Source organism: Glandiceps talaboti, chromosome 14, assembly GCF_964340395.1.
Source record: "Glandiceps talaboti chromosome 14, keGlaTala1.1, whole genome shotgun sequence".
NCBI classification, from domain to species: Eukaryota; Metazoa; Hemichordata; class Enteropneusta; family Spengelidae; genus Glandiceps; species Glandiceps talaboti.
This window is the reverse complement of record NC_135562.1, coordinates 8,129,520-8,154,023: the sequence shown is the minus strand read 5'-3', so window position 1 is coordinate 8,154,023 and position 24,504 is coordinate 8,129,520. Positions and strand designations below refer to the sequence as shown.

The following is a 24,504-nucleotide window of genomic DNA, read 5'->3' as shown; positions in this document are numbered from 1 at the left end:
ATTTAGAAACATGACACTATACATGATATTTGTCATTATCATCATATATTTTTCATTTGTGTTTGCGCTCTGATATTTAAAAAAGTGACTTCCTAGTGATGAAACTCCGTTACATGTATTTGCTCTATAAACTCTTTCCATTAAACAGATTATTTTCACCTTTTGTATTTTCAATGTATGCAACAGTTGACTGAACTCATGTCCTTGGAGAACTGGAATGAAACACTATGTGACCCGGAAAAACTGCAAGAGGTTCTTGGATTGTCAGATAATGTAAACGTCTCGTCCGTCCAGAGAATTCTCTGCCAATCAAGTCAAGAAGAGCTCGTGTTTGACTTGCTAAAGAACAAAGATATTGGAGAACTTGCTCAGCAGGTAATGCAAAAATCTAGTATTGAACGCGTAACTAATCAAACGAAATGTTTGAGTACACCATCCTTCTTTAGGAAATACTATGAGGAAAGAGATAGAAATTGTCTATTCTAGCAGTCAGTCATTGTTCGTATTAAGTTTGCACTTGTTTGTTGTTTAAATAACGAAAGTGTGAATTGTAAAGGGATAAGAATTTTCTGATTCGGTTGATTTAAATGAAAAAATATTTCAAATGCAATTCACAAGAGGAATCATTTGCAGTAGGGTCGCGGAATTGAGTACTGTAATTGGTCGCAGTGCTGTGAAATAAACAAGATATAACCTAATTATAAACTAAGGTCCCTGTCACTCAAAATTTGACTTGAAATTCATTTTGAATTATTATGACAATGTGTAGTCAATAAATACGCAAGAATACCACACATATTCAAAAGATTTACTTTCTCCATTCTTTCTATGACCAGATCGAAGAATTGTACAGAGATGGAAACATGGACATAACAGTTGATTGGATGGATCTTTTGGCAACAATGAACGAGTATGTAATGTTAATCGGACAGTTCCAGAACTTTACTGGTCCAGTCTTCCCATCATTGGAAATTTTTTCCATGGATGAGACATTTTGGAGCAGTACACTCCAGGACATCATGGAGAGACTCAATATCTCACCAGAAACCAGGTAGGGTGACTTGTTATTTTGTCGTTCTTGTGGAAAAAGTATATAAGTAATAATTCGAATACATATATCAGTGTACATTTACTACTAACACCATACAGTTTGAAGAACTTACCAATTCAAAATACCTTAAACAAAAGATAAAGATAGGTGCAGTTTAGTTCTCTTTGACCATATAAGGCTCTTCAGAGGTTGCAGCGATACTACCAAATATGGAAATCATCCTTGACCGTATAAGGCTCTTCTATGGTTGCAATGAAACTGCCAAATATGGAAATCATTTTAGTTCTGCTATGTCTACATTCAATGCAACACAACAAATAAGTGAATACGTTTTGTTTGACAGTTGGTTGACCTCTGTAGTACAGAACATGCAGCTATTCGACTCCATGTTTGGAAACGATACAACTTGGAATGAGATAAAGATGAATTTAAAGAGCCAATATTATATCTACAAGTATGCCAATGCTAAATTGGAAGATATAATGGGTTAGTATGAAGTTATTGTTTGTATTTTTCCCTATATACATGTCAAGTGACAAACTACACAAATAAAGAAATAAGTGCTTATGGGAGTTGGTATATTACGAACTGAAAATGCCAAAATGTCAACAGCATCAGGTTTAATAAAAAGAATTCGATGATGACCTGAAGGAGGGGTTAATTAATGTAATGTTACCATAGGGGCTGCTTATTTAACCTAGAAATATGTACCTTTCTGTTTTGCTTGAATTTTTTCGAACTTCTCATTGTCAAAGTGTGTTACATATATCAAACTGAAATTGGTGCATTTGTCTGATACTTATAAAGCTTCTCTTACAGAAAATGGACTGACACTTGATGTGCTGTTACAGAATTCAACTGCATACTTAGATCTCATTCGTAGAACTACTGAAAGATTACCAGATTTGTTGGAAATCTCATTGAGTATTGCAACACAACCAGATAAGGTAAGGAATATTTAATATATATCATATGAAGAAAAAAAATGAATTTGTAAAATGATTTTAATCATCTGAAAATGTGTAAAAAATTATCGTAATTATATAGATTATCTTTATTATTGTTATCTAGGAAAGTGACAAAAATGAATATGCACAATTTGTAAAGTGAGTAACCAATCTGTACTATACGCATCATATATGTTGTCATGTTGTTTACATACAAATAGAATCCTAGTCTACCAGCTTATTCCAATGTGATTTTGTTTATTTTGTTACAGTTGATTGCGCTCGTCTCACAAGATAATTGGAATGAGACACTGTGTGATCCTGTAAAACTAAAAGAGGCACTGGATTTGTCAGACAGTGTAAATATAACAGACATCCAAAGAATTCTCTGTCACTCAATTCAACAGGATCCCATGTTTGACTTACTGATGAACAGAGATATTGCTGAACTGGCTGAACAGGTAGGTCTCATGAATATCGATAGCACTAGCAAGGATCGGAAATAATTTAAAGGAACGTCAAACTGACGGAAAAAACTTTAACGCCACAGGAAATTTAAGCTTGAAGTGATTCGGGCAGATTTTTAGTACATGGTATCTAATTGATTGACAGTGGAACATGGGCAATTATAGTTCTGGGAGAGTATTTCGATTTTCAATTGCAAAATAACTCGCATGACCTTTGTTATTTCTAAAATAAAGCTTCAAGAATTGATGAGCGGGGATGGTAATGAAGTCATGGTCGATTGGATGGACTTTTTCGTTACAATGAATGATTATGGAATGCGACTCGGACAACTTCAGAACTTTACCGGCCCAGTCTTTCCATCACTTGATTTGCTTGCAATGGATGAAATGTTTTGGGGTAACAAAATCCAAGAAATCATAGGAAGGTTGAATTTATCACCAGAAACCAGGTATGTTTATATGATTTTACATTTCCTTTTTAAAATTCACGTTTTGACTTAAAATTTATTTCATGTTGGAATATTCTTAGGAACACATACATGGTACTATGACCGCATTGTGTCTGCTAACATAGGATGTTATATTATTTTACAATATATAGTCATTTATTGGTTTCACTGAAATGGCTACTAAGGGAAAAGAGGTCTGATGGTTTCCCCATATGTGGAATATATGCAAATGTTCATAATACGTTTTTTTGTTGCAGTTGGCTAACCCCTGTAGTTGAGAACATGCAACTCTTTGACTCCATGTTTGGAAATGATACAGCTTGGAATGACATAAAGATGAATTTGAAAATCCAATATTATATCTACAAGTATACCAACGCTAAATTGGAAGATATAATGGGTAAGACCTTGTGTGAAATTAACTTGTTTTCTGATTTTGTTTGGAAAATGATATATTTTATCTGATATTATTTTATCCTCGAAAGTATAGTAATTGAGGAATGTGTGTGTGTGTGTGTGTGTGTGTGTGTGTGTGTGTGTGTGTGTGTGTGTGTGTGTGTGTGTGTGTGTGTGTGTTGGGATATGGTGGGAGGGTGGGTTTGGTGAACATGTGTTATTAACTCACTGCTGTACATCGTAAATAATGATTTTGTCAATCTTGTATATTGCATAAGAGGGGTTACTTAACATTGGCATGTATGTTACATCATTCAAAATTGTATAATCTTTGAATTTTCCTCACAGAAAATGGACTTACACTTGATGTGCTGTTACAGAATTCAACTGCATACTTAGATCTCATTCGTAGCACTACTGAACGTTTACCAGATTTGTTGGAAATCTCATTGAGTATTGCAACACAACCAGATAAGGTAAGGAATATATATCATATGAGGAAAAAGATTGAATTTGTAAAATGATTTTAATCATCTGAAAATGGGTAAACATATTTTATTGAAATTATATATTCATTTGTTACGTGAATTATCTACGAAAGCGACAACAATGAATGTATGCAATTTCTGAAGAGACAACCCAATCTATAAACATATGTTTTGTCATCAGAAAAGAACAACATGAAAAGATGTTCACATACGAGATGCCTAGTCTACTAGCTAATTATAATGTGATTTTTTATAGTTGATTGCGCTCGTCTCACAAGATAATTGGAACGAGACACTATGTGATCCGGTAAAACTAAAGGAGGCATTGGATTTGTCGGACAGTGTGAACATCACAGACATACAGAGAATTCTCTGTCAGTCAATTCAGCAGGATCCTATGTTTGATTTACTGATGAACAGAGATATTGCTGGCCTTGCTGAACAGGTAGGTTTCATTAATATCGATAACACTACCAAGGACCGGAAATAATTTAAAGTAACGTCAAACTGAGGGGGGGGGGGGATTAAATGCCACAGGAAGGCGTGAAGTGATACAGTGTGATTTTTAGTACATGTTATTTAATTGATTGACAGTGGAGTATGTGAAATTCAGTTCTGGAAGAATATTTCAAATTCCAATCGCAGAATAACTCATATGACCTTACGATAATTTTGTTATTTCTGAAATAAAGCTTCAAGAATTGATGAGCGGGGATGGTAATGAAGTCATGGTGGATTGGATGGACTTTTTCGTTACAATGAATGACTATGGAATGCGACTCGGACAACTTCAGAACTTTACTGGTCCAGTCTTTCCATCACTTGATATTTTTGCAATGGATGAAATGTTTTGGGGTAACAAAATCCAAGAAATCATAGGAAGGTTGAATTTATCACCAGAAAACAGGTAGGTGTATGTGTTTTTACTTTTGGTTTTGAAATCAAGGAATGATTAAACCTATGTTTTGATATTCGTTCCTTTAATCGACGCTATGGTGAAATTCCGTATGATAAATTTTGAAATGGTGTTCTTGTCTAACCTTATAGTTATTTAGTGTAGCAATAACTAACTTAAGTCAAACAGGAACGTTCATCTTTTACCCTTCTATGTATGGATTGCTTGAAAATGTATATGATATACTTGTTTTACAGTTGGTTGACCCCTGTAGTTGAGAACATGCAACTCTTTGACTCCATGTTTGGAAACGATACAGCTTGGAATGACATAAAGATGAATTTGAAGATCCAATATTATATCTACAAGTATATGAATGATAAATTGGTAGATGTAATGGGTAAGTGTGAAATTACATTTTTCTCTTATTTTTCCTATAGATAGAACTATGTTGTCCTACCAAGTACACGCATTGAGTAATATCGCATGTCATTAACGCCTTTCTGTAGCTGTATATCGCAAAACAAAACAATGTCGTGAATCATGTGTATCTTACAGTAAGAAAAGTTAGTAAATATGTATAACCACAGGCTCTTTTCTCTAAGTGGATATGTATTTTCCATGACTTAAAATTCATTACTTCTGTAAATATTGCCTCACAGAAAATGGACTTACACTTGATGTGCTGTTACAGAATTCAACTACATACTTAGATCTCATTCGGAAAACTTCTGAACGTTTACCAGATTTACTGGAAATGTCATTGAGTATTGCAACACAACCTGATAAGGTAAGGAAGAAATAACATATTTTTAAAACTGTTTGATTATATATATATTACACATGTATATATCATCATTGTATATTGTTATTTCTAAGCAACGTTGTGAAAAATGTTTCCATAAGAGTAGAATTGTAATACATTCCAAAAACATTTTGTTTTGTTTTTTCTTCAGTTGATTGCGCTCGTCTCACAAGATAACTGGAATGAAACGCTATGTGATCCTGTAAAACTAAAAGAGGCACTGGATTTGTCAGACAGTGTAAATATAACAGACATACAGAGAATTCTCTGTCAGTCAAGTCAAGAAGATTTCATGTTTGATTTACTGAAGAACAAAGACATTGCTGAACTTGCTCAACAGGTAGGCCATTAATGTCGATAGGACTTTGAACGATCGACAGGAAGTTAACGGAAAGTCAAGCCTATGGGTTGGGTTTTCAATATCAGAGAAAAGTTAGCTAAACATATTGAGGAAGTGGTCTTTCATTAAGTGACAGTACCACAGGAGCAGGTATATTTAATTCTGAAAAAAACCATTTCTTCTATAATTATGTTTTGATAGATTTTGATAGACTTTTAGTGACTCGTTTTTTTTTTAAATCAAGCTTGAAGACTTATTGAGCGGAGGTGTAAGTGAAGTTATGGTTGATTGGATGGACTTTTTCGTTACAATGAATGACTATGGAATGCGACTCGGACAACTTCAGAACTTTACCGGCCCAGTCTTTCCATCACTTGATTTGCTTGCAATGGATGAAATGTTTTGGGGTAACAAAATCCAAGAAATCATAGGAAGGTTGAATTTATCACCAGAAACCAGGTATGTTTATATGATTTCACATTTCCTTTGTAAACATCAAGTTTTGACTTAAAATTTTCTTGATGTTGGAATATATTCTTAAGCATACATACGTGGTATAAGATTATCACACACAAGTTGAAACTGTGATTAAATGTCGTACGTTAACTTGGAGAAAATTGTATTATTTTTTAATACCTTACATTGCAATTTAATGGTAGCATTGGCTCAATTATGTAGCAACATGTTCCACATGTGGACTATTATGCAAATGTGAAGACTGTTTTTTTCTTTTACAGTTGGTTGACCCCTGTAGTGCAGAACATGCAACTATTTGACTCCATGTTTGGAAATGATACAGCTTGGAATGACATAAAGATGAATTTGAAGATCCAATATTATATCTACAAGTATATGAATGATAAATTGGAAGATGTAATTGGTGGGTGTCCTTTGTTTTTTTCACATTTTCTGTGTCATTTTATAATCTACAGGAATGTGGGTCTGTAGTGTTTTGGATATCATTAACTTTTTATTATACGTCAGAAACAACTTTGCCAATCACAGCGAGGGAAGTACAGTGTGTAAATTTAGGTTGCCGCTACATGCGTTGTAACACTTAATTTTATATACCTTTGTTATTTGCTTTACAGAAAATGGACTTACACTTGATGTGCTGTTACAGAATTCAACTACATACTTAGATCTCATTCGGAAAACTTCTGAACGTTTACCAGATTTACTAGAAATGTCATTGAGTATTGCAACACAGCCTGATAAGGTAAGGAAGAAATATCATATTCGTAAAAAATGTACAATTTGTGAAATGAATTTAATCCTGTTAATATAAGTGAGTATTAAGATTATTATTACTATATTCCAATATGTTTTTTTCTCTCTTCTCTTTCCACAGGTGATTGCACTCGTGTCTCAAGAAAATTGGAATGAGACGCTATGTGATCCGGTGAAACTAAATGAGGCACTAGATTTGTCAGAGAATGTGAATATCACAGATATTCAGAGAATTCTCTGCCAGTCAAGTCAGGAAGATCTTTTGCTTGATTTACTGACGAACAGAGATATTGCTAAACTTGCTCAACAGGTAGGTTTTATTGATATCTACATTATTAGCAAGGATTGTAAGGAAGTGAAAGGAACGTCAAGCCGATGGGGGTGGAGGTGGGGAGGGGTTCAATATAAGAGTAAAACTAAATAAAGACGATCAATTTTGAAGAATATTTTTAAAGTTTGATAAATGACCGACCTACATTTTTGGTTTTCCAAAATCAAGCTTGAAGACTTGTTAAGTGGAGATGCAAGTGAAGTCATGGTCGATTGGATGGACTTTTTTGTAACAATGAATGATTATGGAATGCGACTTGGACAACTTCAGAACTTTACCGGCCCAGTCTTTCCATCACTTGATCTGTTTGCAATGGATGAAATGTTTTGGAGTAACAAGATCCAAGACATTATGGAGAGGTTGAATTTATTGCCAGAAGGCGGGTATGTATCTTGTGATTGTACCTTCAATTTTGAATAAATTTTATAATATTGGGATGCAAGTGGCATACAATTATATTAATCACACGATCCTTACAGATGAATGTCTCTGTGTGAGATTTTGAAATGACGTAGTTGCTTTACCATATATGGGCTTTCAAAAGTAACAGCGACAGAGCTGTAGAAGATCATCGTATAATCTTTCAAAAATGAACTGTATGGAAAATAAATTTTACATTGCAAATTATGTTTGTTTACAGTTGGATGACACCAGTAGTTGAGAACATTGAACTATTTGATTCCATGTTTGCAAACAATACAGCCTGGAATGAAATAAAGATGAATTTGAAGGCCCAGTATTATCTTTATGAATTTACCAATGACAAAATGGAAGATATAATAGGTAAGCCTGAAACACAATCCTTTTCATTTTGAGTGGTATCAGTAATTTTAAATAGGAGACTTAAATTACATTTGGCTATCAACTAATGATATATCATCAGTAGTTTGTGTTCCGTAGAAAACCTTGGAGTAATTTGATTTAGTTTGTTTTACCATTACTAGTAATTCCTTGGCATTGTTAAATGTATATTTAAATTTCTTAAAGACTATGGTTGTATAAATAAACCAGATAATACGATGTTACAATCCTAATGTTTCTATGATATCATTATGGCTTTCAGAAAATGGTCTTACACTTGATGAACTGCTACACAATTCAACAATAATGGAACTTATTGGCAAAACTACCAACCTGTTACCAGATTTGATGGAGATTTCTCTTGTTATCGCAACACAGCCAGAAAAGGTATGGAATAGTTTCACTTCAGCCATTCATGCTTATACTAGCCATCACAATGACCTAAGGTCAATATTCTAATATGTACTTGAGGGTGAATGTTTTCTAGATCTTAAATATTTCTTTAGTATTGAATATGGAGTTCTTTGTGATACGAAGTTGCTATCATACAATATCCGGATTAGCAGTTTCATCAATACTATAACACAAACCATTCCTCATTCAGTACAACATGTTTTTAAATTTCCAAATGTTGTTCAACAGTTGACTGCGTTAATATCGCAAGACAATTGGAACGAGACACTATGTGATCCGGTAAAACTGAAGGAGACACTGGATTTATCAGACAATGTAAACATCACAGACATACAGAGAATTCTCTGTCAGACAAGTCAAGAAGATCTGTTGGTTGGTCTAATGCAGAACAGAGATATTGATGAACTTGCTCAACAGGTAGGTTAACATAATGTTAGAAGCAAGTAGTAAACAACACACATAGGACCTTTCTTCTTGAAAGATAAGTTTATGATAGGTTGAAAAGAGAGTACAGTTTGTAGTTTTGGATTTTTGTTTGGTTTGCAAATGATAACACCTCATTAAAAAAAGATTGACATGTACACTTACATATAGAGATTACTCTGTGAACTGTGAACGTTGCGTACATATTTACTTTTGTTACCATTCACTATAATGACAGAGTATAGAAATACAATTATTGGAATTCGTAAGACTATAGAACTCTTGAAGTCACTATATTTTGATGCAACTAGATCACAAAAAGTGTTGCCAAAAAGTCATACAGTTTTGGCAACTGTTTTGAAAGAATAATTTAGTCATTATTTTGAAAATTGTATAGTTCAAAATAATACTTATGCAAAGTGCAAATACTAAACCCAGTTAATATATTTTTTACTAGCTTGAAAATCTCTACAATGGAGACGCCGATAACATCACACTTGATTGGATGGCCTTTTTCCAAACACTGAATGAATATGGAATGCGACTTGGACAACTGCAAGATGTAACAATTAAACTGCCTGACTTGCCAGCATTGGATGTCTTCACGATGGATGAAACGTTTTGGATGAATATGATCGAAGATATCGTGGGACGATTGAATATAGTACCGGACAACACGTAAGTTTATTAGCACGTTCACTATCTTTAAGAAATTAATAAGATGCCATGAAAAATGAAATGATTTGAGCATCAATCATAAGTAGAATAATAGAAACTATTTCGGGAACGTTAACTTTTAGTAGTGTTAAATTACGATCGTACCTGTTCTGCTAGGCTTTCCATTTACATTCCACTTCATAGATTAACAACATGTATAGGAAGGTGTTTTCAATATATTGAGCACATATAGTTCTGATCATTTTTTTAAATTTTCTTCCAGCTACGTCTCAACTGTAGCATCAATGTTAGACACGGTTAACTTGATGCTTGGTGATAACGAGTTTTGGAATATGTTTCTACGGCAATTCCATCTTTCTAATTCAATGATGGAGTATACAAACACTAAACTGAAGCAGATTCTTGGTATGTAAATCATCACATTTCTTTTTCTTTATCATTTTTCATTGGTACTCGTAGGATTTATACTACATACCAATATTGATAAACACGCCTTTCAATGACAATTGCTAACGCACAAATGAAAACTAGTCAGTTTCAAGAAATCAACACTCAAATAGGTTTCCAAAACTTCTGTCTAACTTTTGCCATTCCTGTTAGCAAAACTTCATCAGAATTACAATTTCAATGTATCTAGATACAGAGAGCATTCTCCATTTTGAATTTAACTTTATCTCGAACAGTGACTATTAGCAATTGAACAGTTATCGACTCCACTTGGAACCAATAAAATGTCAAATACATACTTAGGTCAAGTAACACTAAACAACAGATAATAAATCAACATTTCTTTGATGTATTGCTACAGATGAAGGACTTACCCTTGACGTGCTATTTAGGAATGCTACTATGTATCAAGACTACGTCAGGTCATCATTGACATTCCTGCCTGACGTCATCGAAGCTAGTCTTTTCATGATAAATGATCCACAGAAAGTAAGTCGCTTTGTGTTGTTTCTCATTCCCATTTTCTCTCCCTTCCTATTTCTCCAAGGAATGACAGTTTTAGAGGTGATACATTGCTCACTGAAATATAATATTTGATTGTACTTATCAAATTTAAAGATATTGAAATACAAGATATCTTCATAATAAAGGTTTTTATGTTTCTATTTCAGTTGGTTGAATTGGTATTGACAGGGGCATTGGATGCAAACAATAAGCTATGTGACAAAGAAGCATTCCAAAATGCATTTGATTTTCCTGATACAATCAACGTAACGGGTGTGTCCGAAGTCTTCTGTATTGCTACGGATGACACTCTCATCATGGATCTACTGCGTGACAGAGGTTTGGCACACCTCCTACAACAGGTAAGACGAGCAGTTCATTTTCTCCACTTCTAAAAGTTTGACTCATAGATATTTTGATGGTATTGTAAAAAATATATTCACAAAGTATGATCAAGTTATGGAAGCAAACATAATAACATTAGAGATTACATTACTGTATCTATTTTTCTGTTCCAGTACATGAATCCCCCAGATAACAATTCTGAACCAATTGACTTCAGTTGGGGCGACTATATTAGGAATGTCGAAGAATACATTGGACTTATTGAACGCCTGATGGATTTCAGTGGTCCAATCTATCCAACTCTACCAGAGTATTTCTTTGATGGCACAATGTTTCAGCAGAAATTACAGACAGTCCTCGAGCGGATGACATTGCCGGATTTAGATAGGTATATATGCTACTGGCTTACATTTTCAGCAATACTACAGTAAATTGGTATAAGCTTTTGCCAGTTTCACAGTGCCATTAAGTGTTTTCAGTATTCAATTCAATGCCAACTCTCGTCCACACAAAACTGTCTCGGCAAGATGTCCTAATATTTTTGAAAAGGGTAACTGTCCCCATCACATCGGATGATTCGAAGCAGTCTCAAGGTATCATAGCCTTTGGTCGATGACTTGGAATTGCAGGGTATTGTTAGGAATAAATACTTGTGAATACCTAATGAGATTAAAGAACATTGCCCGAGCAATACTATATCTAACAATTTGAGAAGGACTAGAATATATACAATTAAAGCATACCAGTGAAGTTGCAAAAATACAGTTCTTCAACTAAGTTTAATAGTATATATCTGGTATTAATAACATTAAATGATTTTCCCCCCAGTATTCCTCAACAAACGTTAATGCTGGAACAGTTGCTGAATAATATGACATGGTGGCAGGATGTGGTCAGGATTATGAAAATCAATAACCACATTGTTAAAGTTTTGAACAGTGGTCTTGGAAATGGAATTGGTAAGTTGATTATCTTATTTGCATATCGTTAAAGTCTAAGACATTTTAGCAACAATTGTTTGTTAAAAGTCATACAGATTGTTCTCTTAGGTTTTGTCTACTAGGATTACTTCGTGACCTGTATGTGTTTACATATATTTGTATTTCGTGAAATATTCATTTGTATTGTTATGTTTTTATGTAGGGGTTGTATCACCAATACCATATGTAAATATGCTATTATAACCATATAAACTGTTTCTTCCTTTGTAACAATTAAAAACACCATATGCAAATTATTATACCCATATGAGGTCACATATCCGTTGAGGTTTTAGATTCTGCACCACATGCAATTGTATCATGACTTTGATCATATACGCATATACGGTTACGTAGCCTCTGTAGACTTCAAGAAAATCAAATCAATACTGCAAAGTGATTTGTTTCATACAATAAAAGTTTCACTTCGATATCTTTATTATAGGTGTTATAACCAATTTTCCAAAGATGACAGAACTGTTTGGCAATAGTGAGGAGATCATGAAAATCCTTAGAGCTAATGATATTGCTCCTGATCTGATGGAGTCTTACCTCAATCTGTTGGTCTATCCAGATAAGGTAAGGTTTCCCAATAAATCCTGGATGTATGAGAGGTTTTTTGAGAAATACGCCAAACATGGCACTCTCTGTCTCTGACATATACTAATTTATGATTTCTTGGGATAGATTTTTCTCTAAATTTATCTCAGCCTATGTTGGCCGTTGCACCCTGTAAGTATGTACATCATGAAATGAATGACTTATTTATTTCAACTCCTCGTTCTTTGTAAAGAAGGGATGTATATCAAATGTCACATCACGCCACTTTAACTCACGTCATGTCATGTCATGTCATGTCATGTCACGTCACGTCACGTCACGTCACGTCACACCACACCACACCACAACACACCACAACACACCACATCACATATACTTATCATTGTAGCAAAATACTCGGATAAGACTCAAAGACTTACAATACATGCTCATGATACAATTTCAGCTGGTGAGCCTGCTGTTTATACCTGATCCATTCGTGACTATATGTAAGCAAGGGACATTCCAATCGTTTTTCACCGTACCAGAAGACTCAGACCTCAACATCACAGCTGTAGAAGAGTTTATGTGCAACATAAATTACACTGTTGGTCTGATGGAACTCGGGGAAGTTTTCCCGGTTGAGAAACTTATGAATGAGGTAACTTACCTGGTGTCTGTATAGGATTAATAACTGTATGCAACATCTGTAATGAGAAGGGGCTGTGCCTGTACGATACATTCGTTTCATATCAAACTTTTTTGTAGTAAAGAAACACACAGAAACTTTCACTTCGTTAAATCAGGATTGCTTGCAGACGCAGTTGATTTTAATGATTTGTCAGATCTTAAATTGAAGTTATTGAAAAATAAAGATACAATTTTTCATTTCTATAACCATTACAAATATAGCATTCTATTTGTATTTTAAGTTTAGGAACGGTTTTAATGGAGCGTGTTTAGCTTTGGCTATTGGATAGTAGCATGTTATATGGTATTTGTCATCAATGGAAACACTAATGTCTTAACCTTGGAATTTAGAGATATACATCATAAGCAAATGTCGTTATCGAAGCTTTGTACCCATTAATCAATGTATATATGATTGAAATGTTTGTTTTGATTTCTTCACAGATACTGACGATCTTCCAGTCTCCAGTCGAGTCATTTAACTGGACAGAGTATTACATCAATACTCTCAACTTAGGGTATGCCATCGAAGGTCTGATTGAGTCACCCCCAGTGGTTTTTGAAGACCCTGCATGGATCGATTCTACGATGACGGCGATTACTAATGTATTAAGTCAGTTCAGCAGTAGATTGATGAGTAATGACACTGTAATGAACTATTACATGTAAGTTAATTTGTACATGATGATACTATTTGCTCTCCATAAAAAGTCATTTGTGTCAACATTGGCAAACTATGACCGTGGTGGCGTTCAAGTCATGTCACATACTGCTTACTAGAGTAATATTGCATTTGCCAAGAATATTTAATTATTGGTCATATTGCTTTATAAATGTGTAAATAATTGTGTTCCGACTTCACAGGGCTGCTAAACTTCTAGATGATAATGCAGAAATGCTGAACAGTTCAGACATTTGGAAAGATTTAAGACCAATGCTGGTAACCTTCAACTGGTTAGCTGAATATATGAACAAAAAGCTCGCTGAAACACCAGGTAAGTAACATACTTAATACAGTTTTATATAACAAACATTGTCATTACACTTTATCCTTCCTCCAAAATATGTCAAATTAGTTTGAAAAAGTGGCCTGAATAAGTATTCAAACCTGTCAATTTGTTCACTTCCGATGAAATTTGTCCACTTCTGATAAGGGCACTTGTATCAATGGGATTATCAATAATACCAAATTCCATTTTTTTTTTCTTTTACAGGATCTACTCTAACATTTGCAGACATCTTCCCAGAAAGTATTGCCGAATATTTAGAGAACAGTCTGAATGTGCCAACAGATCTGATTGAAGCAATACTTCAGTCGTCTGTGAATCCTTCAGAGGTATGAGGATTAATTATCAATAGTATGATAACGTTAGTTTTTTATAGGACACTTCCCACAATGTGCTCAAAGTGCTGGATAAGTATTAACACTAGCATATACCTATAAAAACAAAATATCCCTTTATACTTCCATAACTCACTGAGAAGCATACCATACGACATATTAAAATCAAGTGATGGATAACAAATTATGCGTCATATCAGTGTGTGGTCAACAGTGCCTACTCATGCATTACTTGTACTTGTATATTGAAGCTTCGTTTACTTGTCTTGTACAGTTTACCAGGTTATACATGGCTGGAGATTTGCTCCAAACTCTCTGCAGTGACGACACAGTGATTAGCAACCTGTTCGATATCCCCGATACTGTTAATTCGACTTATGTCCAAGATGTTGTATGTTCAATCAACGAAACTGCGTGGATGAACGAACTTGCCGATGAACTACAGGTCCAGCAACTAATGCAACTTGTAAGTACTCTAGGATCATGTAATGTCTTTCATTCCCAGTTCGGATATTAGGATTAGGTGTAAATTATAGTTGTGGTCCCATATAATCCTTATAACGTCATTGATAAAATAACACTGATGCGAAAACCTGGTATTGAAACCCTGGTCGTTAATGTGTAATGTCTGAAAAGAGTCACACTGAGAACCACTACAAGATTTTGGCCTTTTTATTACAAAATTAAAGCTGCCAAACATATATAAAATATTACACCACCTTGAAGATTATAACTTCACAGTGGCTACCTTAACCACCATGTGAAGTTCACACATCATTCGTTTGTTCAGTTGAACGATGCCAGACTGAAATCTCTCTTTGTGAACAACGTTTAACCTGTCAGAATTGCCAGTGATCGTTAACCGCGAAACATTTGTACAATGATTATATGTTTTAATTCTATAGCTGGATAACACAGGTGAACAGATGCCATTCAACTGGACTGTGCTGTTTATGAATCTCATCACGTTGACACAGAACATCGAGAAGACGGTAGCCCAGCAACCAGAGTTCTATTTGAACGAACAATGGATTCAAGAAAACTTTCAGTTTTTGGAAGTTGTCCTATCTTCCTTCAATTCAGAAGCATTTGTAGAAGATGCCACGACAACAAGGTATATACATTTCAGAATCTTTTTGTCATGAACTATGTTGTTCAAGATTGACTGGTATTGTTGAAGGCCGTAACGGCAGCTAGTTATTTTTCGAAATTATATCTACTAGGGTGACATACTTAAAATAATCAACATCAGTTACATCAGTAAGTCTTCCGGAGTTACAAATAACAGTTTCACTTTGAATGGTTATATAAGTTATTTGATGTTGGTGCTAGCTGCTGTCTTTGTTTTGTACCAACCACCATCACTATAGCATTTAGTAAATAAGATAGCTTTAGGGTTATTCACTCATTTCATAAGAATTAATGTAACTTTAAATCGATGCTCTAAATATCCAATAGTGACTTTGAAATGAAAGACATGAAAATGTATATTTTGTCTCTTTATTTTCAGTTTGTCTATGCTTGATTATCTCGACTTGTTCTTTGCCTCAAATGACACCACGCCAGTGGATTTACTTCAATACTTGCACGTTGCTGACAGTGTCATGAAGTTTGTCACCAACAAAGTGGATGATTTGAGAGGTAAATGCTAATTGTATTTGTACAGTAATACCTTGCTTTCGGTAGTCCAAATAAAATTCCGATTTCGATATGTCATTGATCTAAATTGACTTTTTTAAAGGTAGTACGCTTTTGATTCTAACTTGGAAGTTTCTGTGATTAGTAACATGCGGTTATTGCACTTGACGGGTTCTCCACAGGGCTCTTGGAGGAGCGCACCAGCCCGTATATTTTTTTTCGAATTCTTCGATGGTGTATCACAACTTAAAGTTTTATCATGTACTGTACTAAAGTTGCCAATTTTGTTGGACCAATTAAAAAGTGTCATGTCTTCATCGACTGATTTTCAATATCCCTGTATTACATTCTTTCACTTTCAGTTAATTCCTACGGTGGAATAAATCTGGCCGATCTTTTCAAAAACTCTACTATTATACAAGGTTACTTACAAGATAGTACTGCGCTGGGAGAAGCAATGACTGATCTTTTATTGGGTAGCCAACTACGACCAGAGAAAGTAAGTAAAATAAGCATTATGACTACTAATCAGATTCTTCACGTGAATGGAATTTTCCTTTCATTTGTTTATTTAAATATTCATACTCAAAATGGGATAAATGCGTCTCCAATTTACGCTAGGTTTCAAAAGCATTAAGGTCTTCATACAACAACTGTAAATTTGTTATACACTTTGTAACAAGTATAGTAAGTGGCATGTATACAATTTATAACACTCCATTAATGTCTGTTTCACATATTTTTTCAAAAGATCCCAGAACTATTTATGCTTCCGACAGAAGAATTGCAACGGATACTTTGTGATCCCGAGGAATTGCATAAATATATCATATTGCCTGAATCTATCAAGGAAAATACTCGTATTATGCACCTTCTATGCATAAACGAGACAGCCCTGTTCATGGATCTCTTCAAAGATATGGATATCGCCAAACTCGTCACAGAGGTAAGGTGTCTCTCTGACTCACTCCCAAAAGAACAAACAAAACAACCCCAAAAACAATAAAACCCCAAAACAACAAGATGCTTTTTCTAAGCACCAGCTCATTACTTAAATATTCAAATTCTTCCCGAATCATATCCCTCCCATCCAATATTCTCAAACATTACAGTATTAACGCAAAGTTCCTCTAGGGACTGTGTTTATATTTAGAAATATTTTTCATGCTTTCGATGATCTTTCTTTCTACAGCTTACCATGTACACAGAAAACCTAGTGGACTTCAGTGGTGTTGATGTAGGAGAATCGATTATGGCATATTATGCCAAGTCAATGAATCTTCAACAAAAAATTGATGACCTTGCCAGGCGTGTAAAATATGTTACCCTTGGGAATGAAAAGCTGTCTGACATGGAGCCGTGGAATATTACTGCATTCTTCATGAGCTTGGAACACATGCTGATTGGAGAAGAACAAAACCAGTTATTAATGTGAGTGAATAATGCAATGGATGTTACTTAATATATATATATATATATTTGTGTGTGTGTGTGTGTGTGTGTGTGTGTGTGTGTGGATGGATGGATGGATGGATGGATGGAAGGATGGATGAATGGATGATGGACGATTGGATGCCTGCCTGCCTGTCTGTCTGTCTGTCTGTCTGTCTGTCTGTGAACTTACGTGCAGGAAATCTGATTCCAGTGTGTCCAATGGTTCCCTTTTAATGTAATGTCAATATACCTTTTTATTTCAGGATTACAAATTCATTGAATGCCTTAAATGAAGAGCTTGAAAATGTGACCATATGGAGAGAAGTCCAACGGTACATGTACGTGTTGAACAACGTTATGGACATAACAGAGAAGGGTCTACAGACTATGAGTGGTACGTGTCAAAATAGATGCTAAGCTTGAAGTAAATTAGTTCGTAAACACCTTGATTCTTCAAGCATTTTCAATTGTTTAAGTTATTTTGCTTATGGATACTCCTATATTTTATTTTGTTAACAACTTCACTCGATTTACGAAGTGAATATCCGAAATTAATATCCTATTACTTGTTTCAGATGGTGACCTGACACTCGATAAATTGTTAATGAACCAGACTAAGTTTCTCCAACTCATACAAGAGACACTTAGTGTGACACCTGATGTAGCCAATGAACTCCTATCAGCTACGTTAAACCCAGAGAAGGTATGTTGGTTGTATGTATGCAATCGATAATGATTATAACGTGGTTCAAGGCGTAAAGACGTCACCAGTGACCGTTTTGAATATGGCAATTTGATATTTGTCTTTAAAGAACAAACATACAAGCAAAAAGAAAACAAACAAACAAACAAACATGAATGTATGCAACTGTTTCTCAATACCAAATCCAAAGAATACCCTTTCAGTTTCGAAAATATTGTGGAAATATCTTATTGTGGAAATAAGAGATTTTCAATGTTTTGTATTTACAGTTCTTAGAACTGATGGACCCAAAGAAGTGGGAATCCCTTGCATGTGACGGAGATATATTGACAGAATTCTTTACATTCGACCCTTCTGTTAATATTACTGGACTTGTAAACGACCTATGTGGCGCGAACTTTACTGCACTGGCTTACCAATTGGGCGAGGAGACTGGAGTGAACAAAATTCTCATGTTGGTAAGAAAACAAATACGTTCTCTGCACTGATTTAGTAAAACTTCGGAGATTTGTCTACGCAATACTGTTAAATATTAAGATAGTCATGCTCATGCTATTGGCCCATTTGATTATTCAAATCGACAATTTCATCAGGCGAGTGGTATTCTAAAATTCGTGAAGTAGAAAATATTTCATTTTGAAATAGAACCACTGCATGGTATAGTCAAATATACACACATACAATGTGTATGTAAACAGCTAGTCTTAGACCTACGCATGGGGTTGAATGAGTATTTCTACTCCCAAATTCTCGAATCTCAAATTCTTTGTTGATTGTCTTGGTCTTGTACTCCATACGACATATTCCTCCATTTTTGCAAGCAACCTGAAGAGTGGCTTGCAGAAAGGAATATTAATATCCATTTTTACAGTATAATTAGAAAGCATACACAAAATAACTTTAGATATATTCTTATTTCTCACATATTTGTTCTTTTTTCTCGTTACTAGGTTATGTCCAACGACCACCTTCCAGTTCTAGACTGGACAGCTGCCGCTCAGAGAATTATGGAATTCCAGGAAAATCTGATGCAACAATTCAATTACCCCATGACTATGGCACAGGGCGCCCTCGAAATGTGGGAAGACTTCCTGATGGAACAAGGAAACTTTTCAGGAACTTGGTTCTCTCTCCTCAGAATGTTTGAGCAGAATATAACAATATCTGATGTGGACAGGTGAGTGAAAGTTGTCCTATTTAAGGCAAACTGTTTTTATTGTTCTAGACAATTTATATAGCAACAAAATGTGATAATTAAAATAATGACATTCGTTTACACTGCAGTAAAATAATACAATGGTGAATTACTATAAATCTGAATAAATACTCAGTTTAAAACCCATATCATCTATGAAATGGAAACAAGTGAATGTCAATCCAAACTTGAGAGCTTTCATGAATATCTTATTTCTTTATTCCAGTTTCATGTCTATGTTTGATATGGTATTCGGTATTTTGAAAGAACAAAATATTACCATACCTAACATAGAACCTGGTAGTAGAGAGGCTATTGATATCGATGCCCTCTGGAGTCAGTTGGAAGAACTAATGTCAGCTTCTGAGGATGATATACCACTTATGTAAGTTTGTTTCAAAGTATAACTAAGCGAGCATGTATGGTTCCAGTATAGAGTTATTTTTTCAACTAGTTTTTTTCACCAAGTTGGGAATATTGTCTGTATTCTATGCAGATTGGCTGTTTCAAATTGTTTATTTGTGAAAAGATAACAAACTTCATGACACTTAATTTATACATTAAATCATTCAACAATACACTGTACAGTAATTTCTTTAGGATAGTCTGTCAAACAAATATATTAGGTGGAATATTTCTACTCCTTATTTTTAGTGCCAACAATTTTGTTATTCAAGCAAACTATTTTTGGTAACACAATTGTACTTATAATTTTAATAATACTAATGTCTACAACTGCAAAATACTTTTCCTTCATAGGATTGGAGATCTATTAAATGGATTGAATGATGATTTCAAAGCCCTTCCCATGTGGCAGGAGATACAACGTTACATGCATCTCACAACCTACATCTTAGAATTCACTGAGAAAGGACTAAACGCCATGAAAGGTATATATTTTATTGTTACAGCATGCTAGCAAATATAAAAATTAACGATACATTGCGATCATTGAACACTTTATTAAAGACGAAGTTAAGTAATACACTGATGAATACCTTTTATGGGAAAATAATTTCTTCCGTTTACAGGTTCAGTTCTCAGTTCTCACTTCTCATTCAATGATATAGTTTCTAATAAACTAAGTTATCTAACTTTAGGATATTTTTATTTACAGACGGTGATTTGACATTAGGAGGCTTACTCGCCAATCAGGAAGATTTCCTTCGCCTGATACAGGAAACATTGAATGTGTCCCCAGTCGTTGCTGAACAATTGCTCGGCGCTTCATTCAACATGGATAAGGTGAACATATCATTTTGATTGTCACTTTGGTGTTTATATTTAATCAAAACACACGTGCTACTATCATGAGTTAAAAGGCATAACGCAACATGGGTGTTGTCAACAATGTGAAAACTTGTGCTACTTACCTAACGTACAACATATATAATACACCCGACCTTTTGTTTGCAAAGTTTCTTGAATAACACCAGTGAGCACATCCTGTAAACATCAGCTCAAGTTACGTTGAGAAAGAAATCTAATTCTATGGTCAATATAGCCTGATTACTATGATCAACTGTATTCATTTTTCAGCTCTTTGAATTGATGGATCCAACCACATGGGACTCGTTTGTATGCGATGGGGAAAAACTATCAGAAGTCTTTGATTTTGGGTCTACGGTCAATGTTACATATATAATAGATTCTCTATGTGGCGCTAACTTCACACAGTTAGCCAACACACTGGTGAGGGAATTCGATGCAGGAAATGTCTTACAATTGGTAAGTGGACGTTAACTACTTGTCAGTATATATTGTGTTATCATGAATTAACCTTAAATTATTCTATTCTCAATATGTTAGATTAGTCTGTTCAGTAACATAGAAACATATAAGCATAAATTTACTGATCAAAGTTGAGAAGGTTTTCAAAACAGTGCTTATTACTTATTTTGTTGGACGGATAGTTACATAATAGTTAACAAACTAAATAGTTCCGGCCATTCATGATATGTAATCGTAGTAAAATGGATTTGTCAATAAATGTTAAACATTCTCCAATACAAGTAAGTACTCTATGTAATAGGAAATAACGCAGAATAAATATTTCATCATATTTGTTTTGATTTGCTTTGTAGCTTGCACCTAATATGACTGACAGTTTGCCGTCCTTGGATTGGAAAGAGACAATAATGAAAATGGCAAATACGTTGAACGTATTCCAAGAATTTCTGACATCCAACCCGTCCATGTCAATGTATCCTATCGCCGAGTGGGGAGATCTCTTAATGGGACAAAGCAACGTGTCGCAATTCTTGCAAATATTTGATAACCTCCTAGATAACGAGGCTAGTTTACAAGACATTGCCAGGTAACAAACCTTTCAAATTGTTTGTCCTAACATTAGATTTACAATGCTCTACTGTATGTACTCAAAGTCTGTATCTACGTACTTAATTTACATATTGGTTGTTTCAAATAGTTTATATGATAAGACGTAATTATGGAGAATACTTGAATTTGTGTATTCATTTACTAAAAAATATACAGGCACATATGGAGGGGAATGAAAAACAGCTTTGTTTCGTATAACAAATCGGGAGTATATGGCATGCATTGCTACAGTACAGGTTTTGATTAATTGTTAATATTTTTATATTATGACATAAAAATTACATGATGTTTAACCATTTCGTTCAATTGTTTTAGTGTTGGGCCTGTGGTAGATATGCTATTTGAGATGGTACGTTCGATGGACTTTCCACTTGATAACACAATACTTGGGGACATGCTTCCCTTGAATACAACTACACTGATGAATAACTTAATAAACATCATCGTTGCAAGTGAACAGGATCAGTTACACATGTAAGTAAAATTAATGATATGTGTTTGGGTAACAAAATACATTATAAGTCATAACTAAATTAAGAATACAGTCTAGCAGGTGGAATGTGAACATTAATCTTAATATTGTTGTCGAGATGAATTTTTCATACATAATATTCATTGAAAAGTGTGTGTATACTTTTTAGGTATTCGACCATATGTGTCTATTGTCGACAACTTTGACACCCGCCATTTTTCTTTTCAGGATTGGCAATGCTCTGAATGAGATAAACATGGATCTTGAGAATAATACGATGTGGAGAGATGTGCACCGTTACTTACACATTATCAATTACATCATGGATTTCACCGAGAAGGGTCTTCATATCATAAATGGTAGGTATAATGGAAGATATATTGTCTGTATTGTGTACCCCTTACCAAAAGATGTTGGACAGTTTAAATTGATTTATTGCCTAAATAATGTCCCGGTGTCAAGCCGAGAGGAAGGACGGCAGAAAGGACAGACAGATAGACTGATAGCTCGAACAGTCATTTTTGAAAATATATCAAAACATAACTATATGTCTTGTATTGTCTTACACGATCGTGGGACGTTTACAGTACATGTTTGAGCACAATATAAATGAATGTTATTAATGTTATTAATGTTATTAGTGTTGTTAACAAAACTATATATTTCGTTGCTCCTCCAGCTGGTGACATGGCGTTTGCTAATCTGTTGGGTAACCAGACAGAATTGATGCAACTCATACAGAATACACTAAGTGTCTCACCTGATATAGCCAACGATCTTTTGTCTGCAACGCTCAAACCAGAGAAGGTACGTTAGATACGAGAATTTATAAACATGCACATTTGTTATACGCAACTGGTTGCACTTTGAAGTAGTTTACAGATACAGTATACCTCGTCTACGGTCTCCAATGAACTAGATAACAAATGGCAAATGGACAAGACTTCCTCCCAAGTGTTTACAATATTCCTTGAGAAAATAACACATCTTCTATCTTATCTTTGTGTAGGTCTTGCAACTCATGGACCCAATGAAATGGGACTCACTTGTGTGTAACGGAAACGAACTCGAGGAAGTGTTTGGATTTACTTCTACAGTCAACATTACTGAGATCGTGAATAACTTGTGTGGTGCAAACTTCACAAAACTTGCTGAACAGTTGCGCAAGGAGTTCCAGATGGACAGGTTGTTCATGATGGTAAGATTGCACTTAACGTTTGATTATTATAATATGGGAGTTCATACGACATTATAGTTCAGCATAAAAGTGTGAGATGGTTGTATTGTATAAAACTCTGTATTTCTTTATCATTCGTAGCTAATGCCCAATGACGACGGAAACATCCCTATGATTGACTGGACAGCAGCTATTTCCAAGATCATGGAATTCCAGGAGAAACTTATGGACTTCAGTATTTCTAACGAAACCATGCAAATGTTTCCGATCTCAGTGTGGGAAGACTTCTTAATGGAAAATGCCAACTTTCCAAAGAACTGGCTTTCCCTTCTTGGATTATTCCAGCAGAATATTACATTATCTGATGCAGACAGGTAAGAAAAAATAGTCTATTGCTATATTTTTCGATTGTGTAATACAATAAGTAATTTGATAGGCATACCTTCAGAATTTAGAGTGTTATTTTACATATATTGCAAACGGTCTAGATAATACAGTCATGACATTTAGTAGAATCAGTGTGTTAAGTATAAACATTCTAGAACAACATGGAGGTAAGATAATCGTGAGCCACATTACATGTTCTTATTTTACAGTTTTATGGATATGTTTGAGATGGTGTTTGACATTTTGGAAAAACAGAATGTTACTATTGAAGACTTATTATCCAGGGATATGGAACCCTTAGACATAACAGCTGTTTTGAGTAACGTTGTGCAGATGTTCCTTGATGGCGATAACTACTTATCTGTGTAAGTGTCTATGAACATATTAACTGAATACGATTTCTTATCTATAAGACGAAATATTAAGGCGATGAAATAGAAAATACAGCAAAGACGGTCTGTACCAGTTAATAGTATAGTCACGCCAATACTTTGTCTAATATGAACGTTGCTGAGGTAATTCGATATAATATACCATCATATCCTGAAGTTGTAATTACAGTAGTTAAAATTAAATTTATCTAACCAAAACTATT

The 24,504-nt window shown here is 34.6% G+C and overlaps 1 protein-coding gene across 1 annotated transcript in view; it reads left to right on the top strand.

Moving 5' to 3' along the window:
• The window catches only part of LOC144445203 (uncharacterized), a 94,377-nt gene that overhangs the window by 23,834 nt on the left and 46,039 nt on the right, over nucleotides 1-24,504 (top strand). Inside the window, exons 35-87 of the mRNA XM_078134746.1 lie at nucleotides 187-375; nucleotides 837-1,051; nucleotides 1,395-1,537; nucleotides 1,871-1,998; nucleotides 2,271-2,459; nucleotides 2,700-2,914; nucleotides 3,172-3,314; nucleotides 3,659-3,786; nucleotides 4,055-4,243; nucleotides 4,491-4,705; nucleotides 4,951-5,093; nucleotides 5,356-5,483; nucleotides 5,650-5,838; nucleotides 6,083-6,297; nucleotides 6,576-6,718; nucleotides 6,930-7,057; nucleotides 7,190-7,378; nucleotides 7,568-7,782; nucleotides 8,040-8,182; nucleotides 8,463-8,587; nucleotides 8,843-9,031; nucleotides 9,495-9,715; nucleotides 9,978-10,120; nucleotides 10,524-10,651; nucleotides 10,834-11,028; nucleotides 11,185-11,399; nucleotides 11,840-11,970; nucleotides 12,437-12,570; nucleotides 12,998-13,192; nucleotides 13,666-13,886; nucleotides 14,086-14,216; nucleotides 14,436-14,557; nucleotides 14,838-15,029; nucleotides 15,469-15,677; nucleotides 16,074-16,204; nucleotides 16,564-16,700; nucleotides 16,953-17,147; nucleotides 17,394-17,632; nucleotides 17,899-18,029; nucleotides 18,211-18,338; nucleotides 18,608-18,796; nucleotides 19,289-19,515; nucleotides 19,760-19,918; nucleotides 20,293-20,423; nucleotides 20,651-20,778; nucleotides 21,073-21,261; nucleotides 21,618-21,850; nucleotides 22,189-22,347; nucleotides 22,574-22,704; nucleotides 23,025-23,152; nucleotides 23,355-23,543; nucleotides 23,664-23,896; nucleotides 24,119-24,274. Coding sequence (XP_077990872.1) covers nucleotides 187-375; nucleotides 837-1,051; nucleotides 1,395-1,537; nucleotides 1,871-1,998; nucleotides 2,271-2,459; nucleotides 2,700-2,914; nucleotides 3,172-3,314; nucleotides 3,659-3,786; nucleotides 4,055-4,243; nucleotides 4,491-4,705; nucleotides 4,951-5,093; nucleotides 5,356-5,483; nucleotides 5,650-5,838; nucleotides 6,083-6,297; nucleotides 6,576-6,718; nucleotides 6,930-7,057; nucleotides 7,190-7,378; nucleotides 7,568-7,782; nucleotides 8,040-8,182; nucleotides 8,463-8,587; nucleotides 8,843-9,031; nucleotides 9,495-9,715; nucleotides 9,978-10,120; nucleotides 10,524-10,651; nucleotides 10,834-11,028; nucleotides 11,185-11,399; nucleotides 11,840-11,970; nucleotides 12,437-12,570; nucleotides 12,998-13,192; nucleotides 13,666-13,886; nucleotides 14,086-14,216; nucleotides 14,436-14,557; nucleotides 14,838-15,029; nucleotides 15,469-15,677; nucleotides 16,074-16,204; nucleotides 16,564-16,700; nucleotides 16,953-17,147; nucleotides 17,394-17,632; nucleotides 17,899-18,029; nucleotides 18,211-18,338; nucleotides 18,608-18,796; nucleotides 19,289-19,515; nucleotides 19,760-19,918; nucleotides 20,293-20,423; nucleotides 20,651-20,778; nucleotides 21,073-21,261; nucleotides 21,618-21,850; nucleotides 22,189-22,347; nucleotides 22,574-22,704; nucleotides 23,025-23,152; nucleotides 23,355-23,543; nucleotides 23,664-23,896; nucleotides 24,119-24,274 — 9,011 coding nt within the window. The remainder of the gene's footprint in view (nucleotides 1-186; nucleotides 376-836; nucleotides 1,052-1,394; nucleotides 1,538-1,870; nucleotides 1,999-2,270; nucleotides 2,460-2,699; nucleotides 2,915-3,171; nucleotides 3,315-3,658; nucleotides 3,787-4,054; nucleotides 4,244-4,490; nucleotides 4,706-4,950; nucleotides 5,094-5,355; nucleotides 5,484-5,649; nucleotides 5,839-6,082; nucleotides 6,298-6,575; nucleotides 6,719-6,929; nucleotides 7,058-7,189; nucleotides 7,379-7,567; nucleotides 7,783-8,039; nucleotides 8,183-8,462; nucleotides 8,588-8,842; nucleotides 9,032-9,494; nucleotides 9,716-9,977; nucleotides 10,121-10,523; nucleotides 10,652-10,833; nucleotides 11,029-11,184; nucleotides 11,400-11,839; nucleotides 11,971-12,436; nucleotides 12,571-12,997; nucleotides 13,193-13,665; nucleotides 13,887-14,085; nucleotides 14,217-14,435; nucleotides 14,558-14,837; nucleotides 15,030-15,468; nucleotides 15,678-16,073; nucleotides 16,205-16,563; nucleotides 16,701-16,952; nucleotides 17,148-17,393; nucleotides 17,633-17,898; nucleotides 18,030-18,210; nucleotides 18,339-18,607; nucleotides 18,797-19,288; nucleotides 19,516-19,759; nucleotides 19,919-20,292; nucleotides 20,424-20,650; nucleotides 20,779-21,072; nucleotides 21,262-21,617; nucleotides 21,851-22,188; nucleotides 22,348-22,573; nucleotides 22,705-23,024; nucleotides 23,153-23,354; nucleotides 23,544-23,663; nucleotides 23,897-24,118; nucleotides 24,275-24,504) is intronic.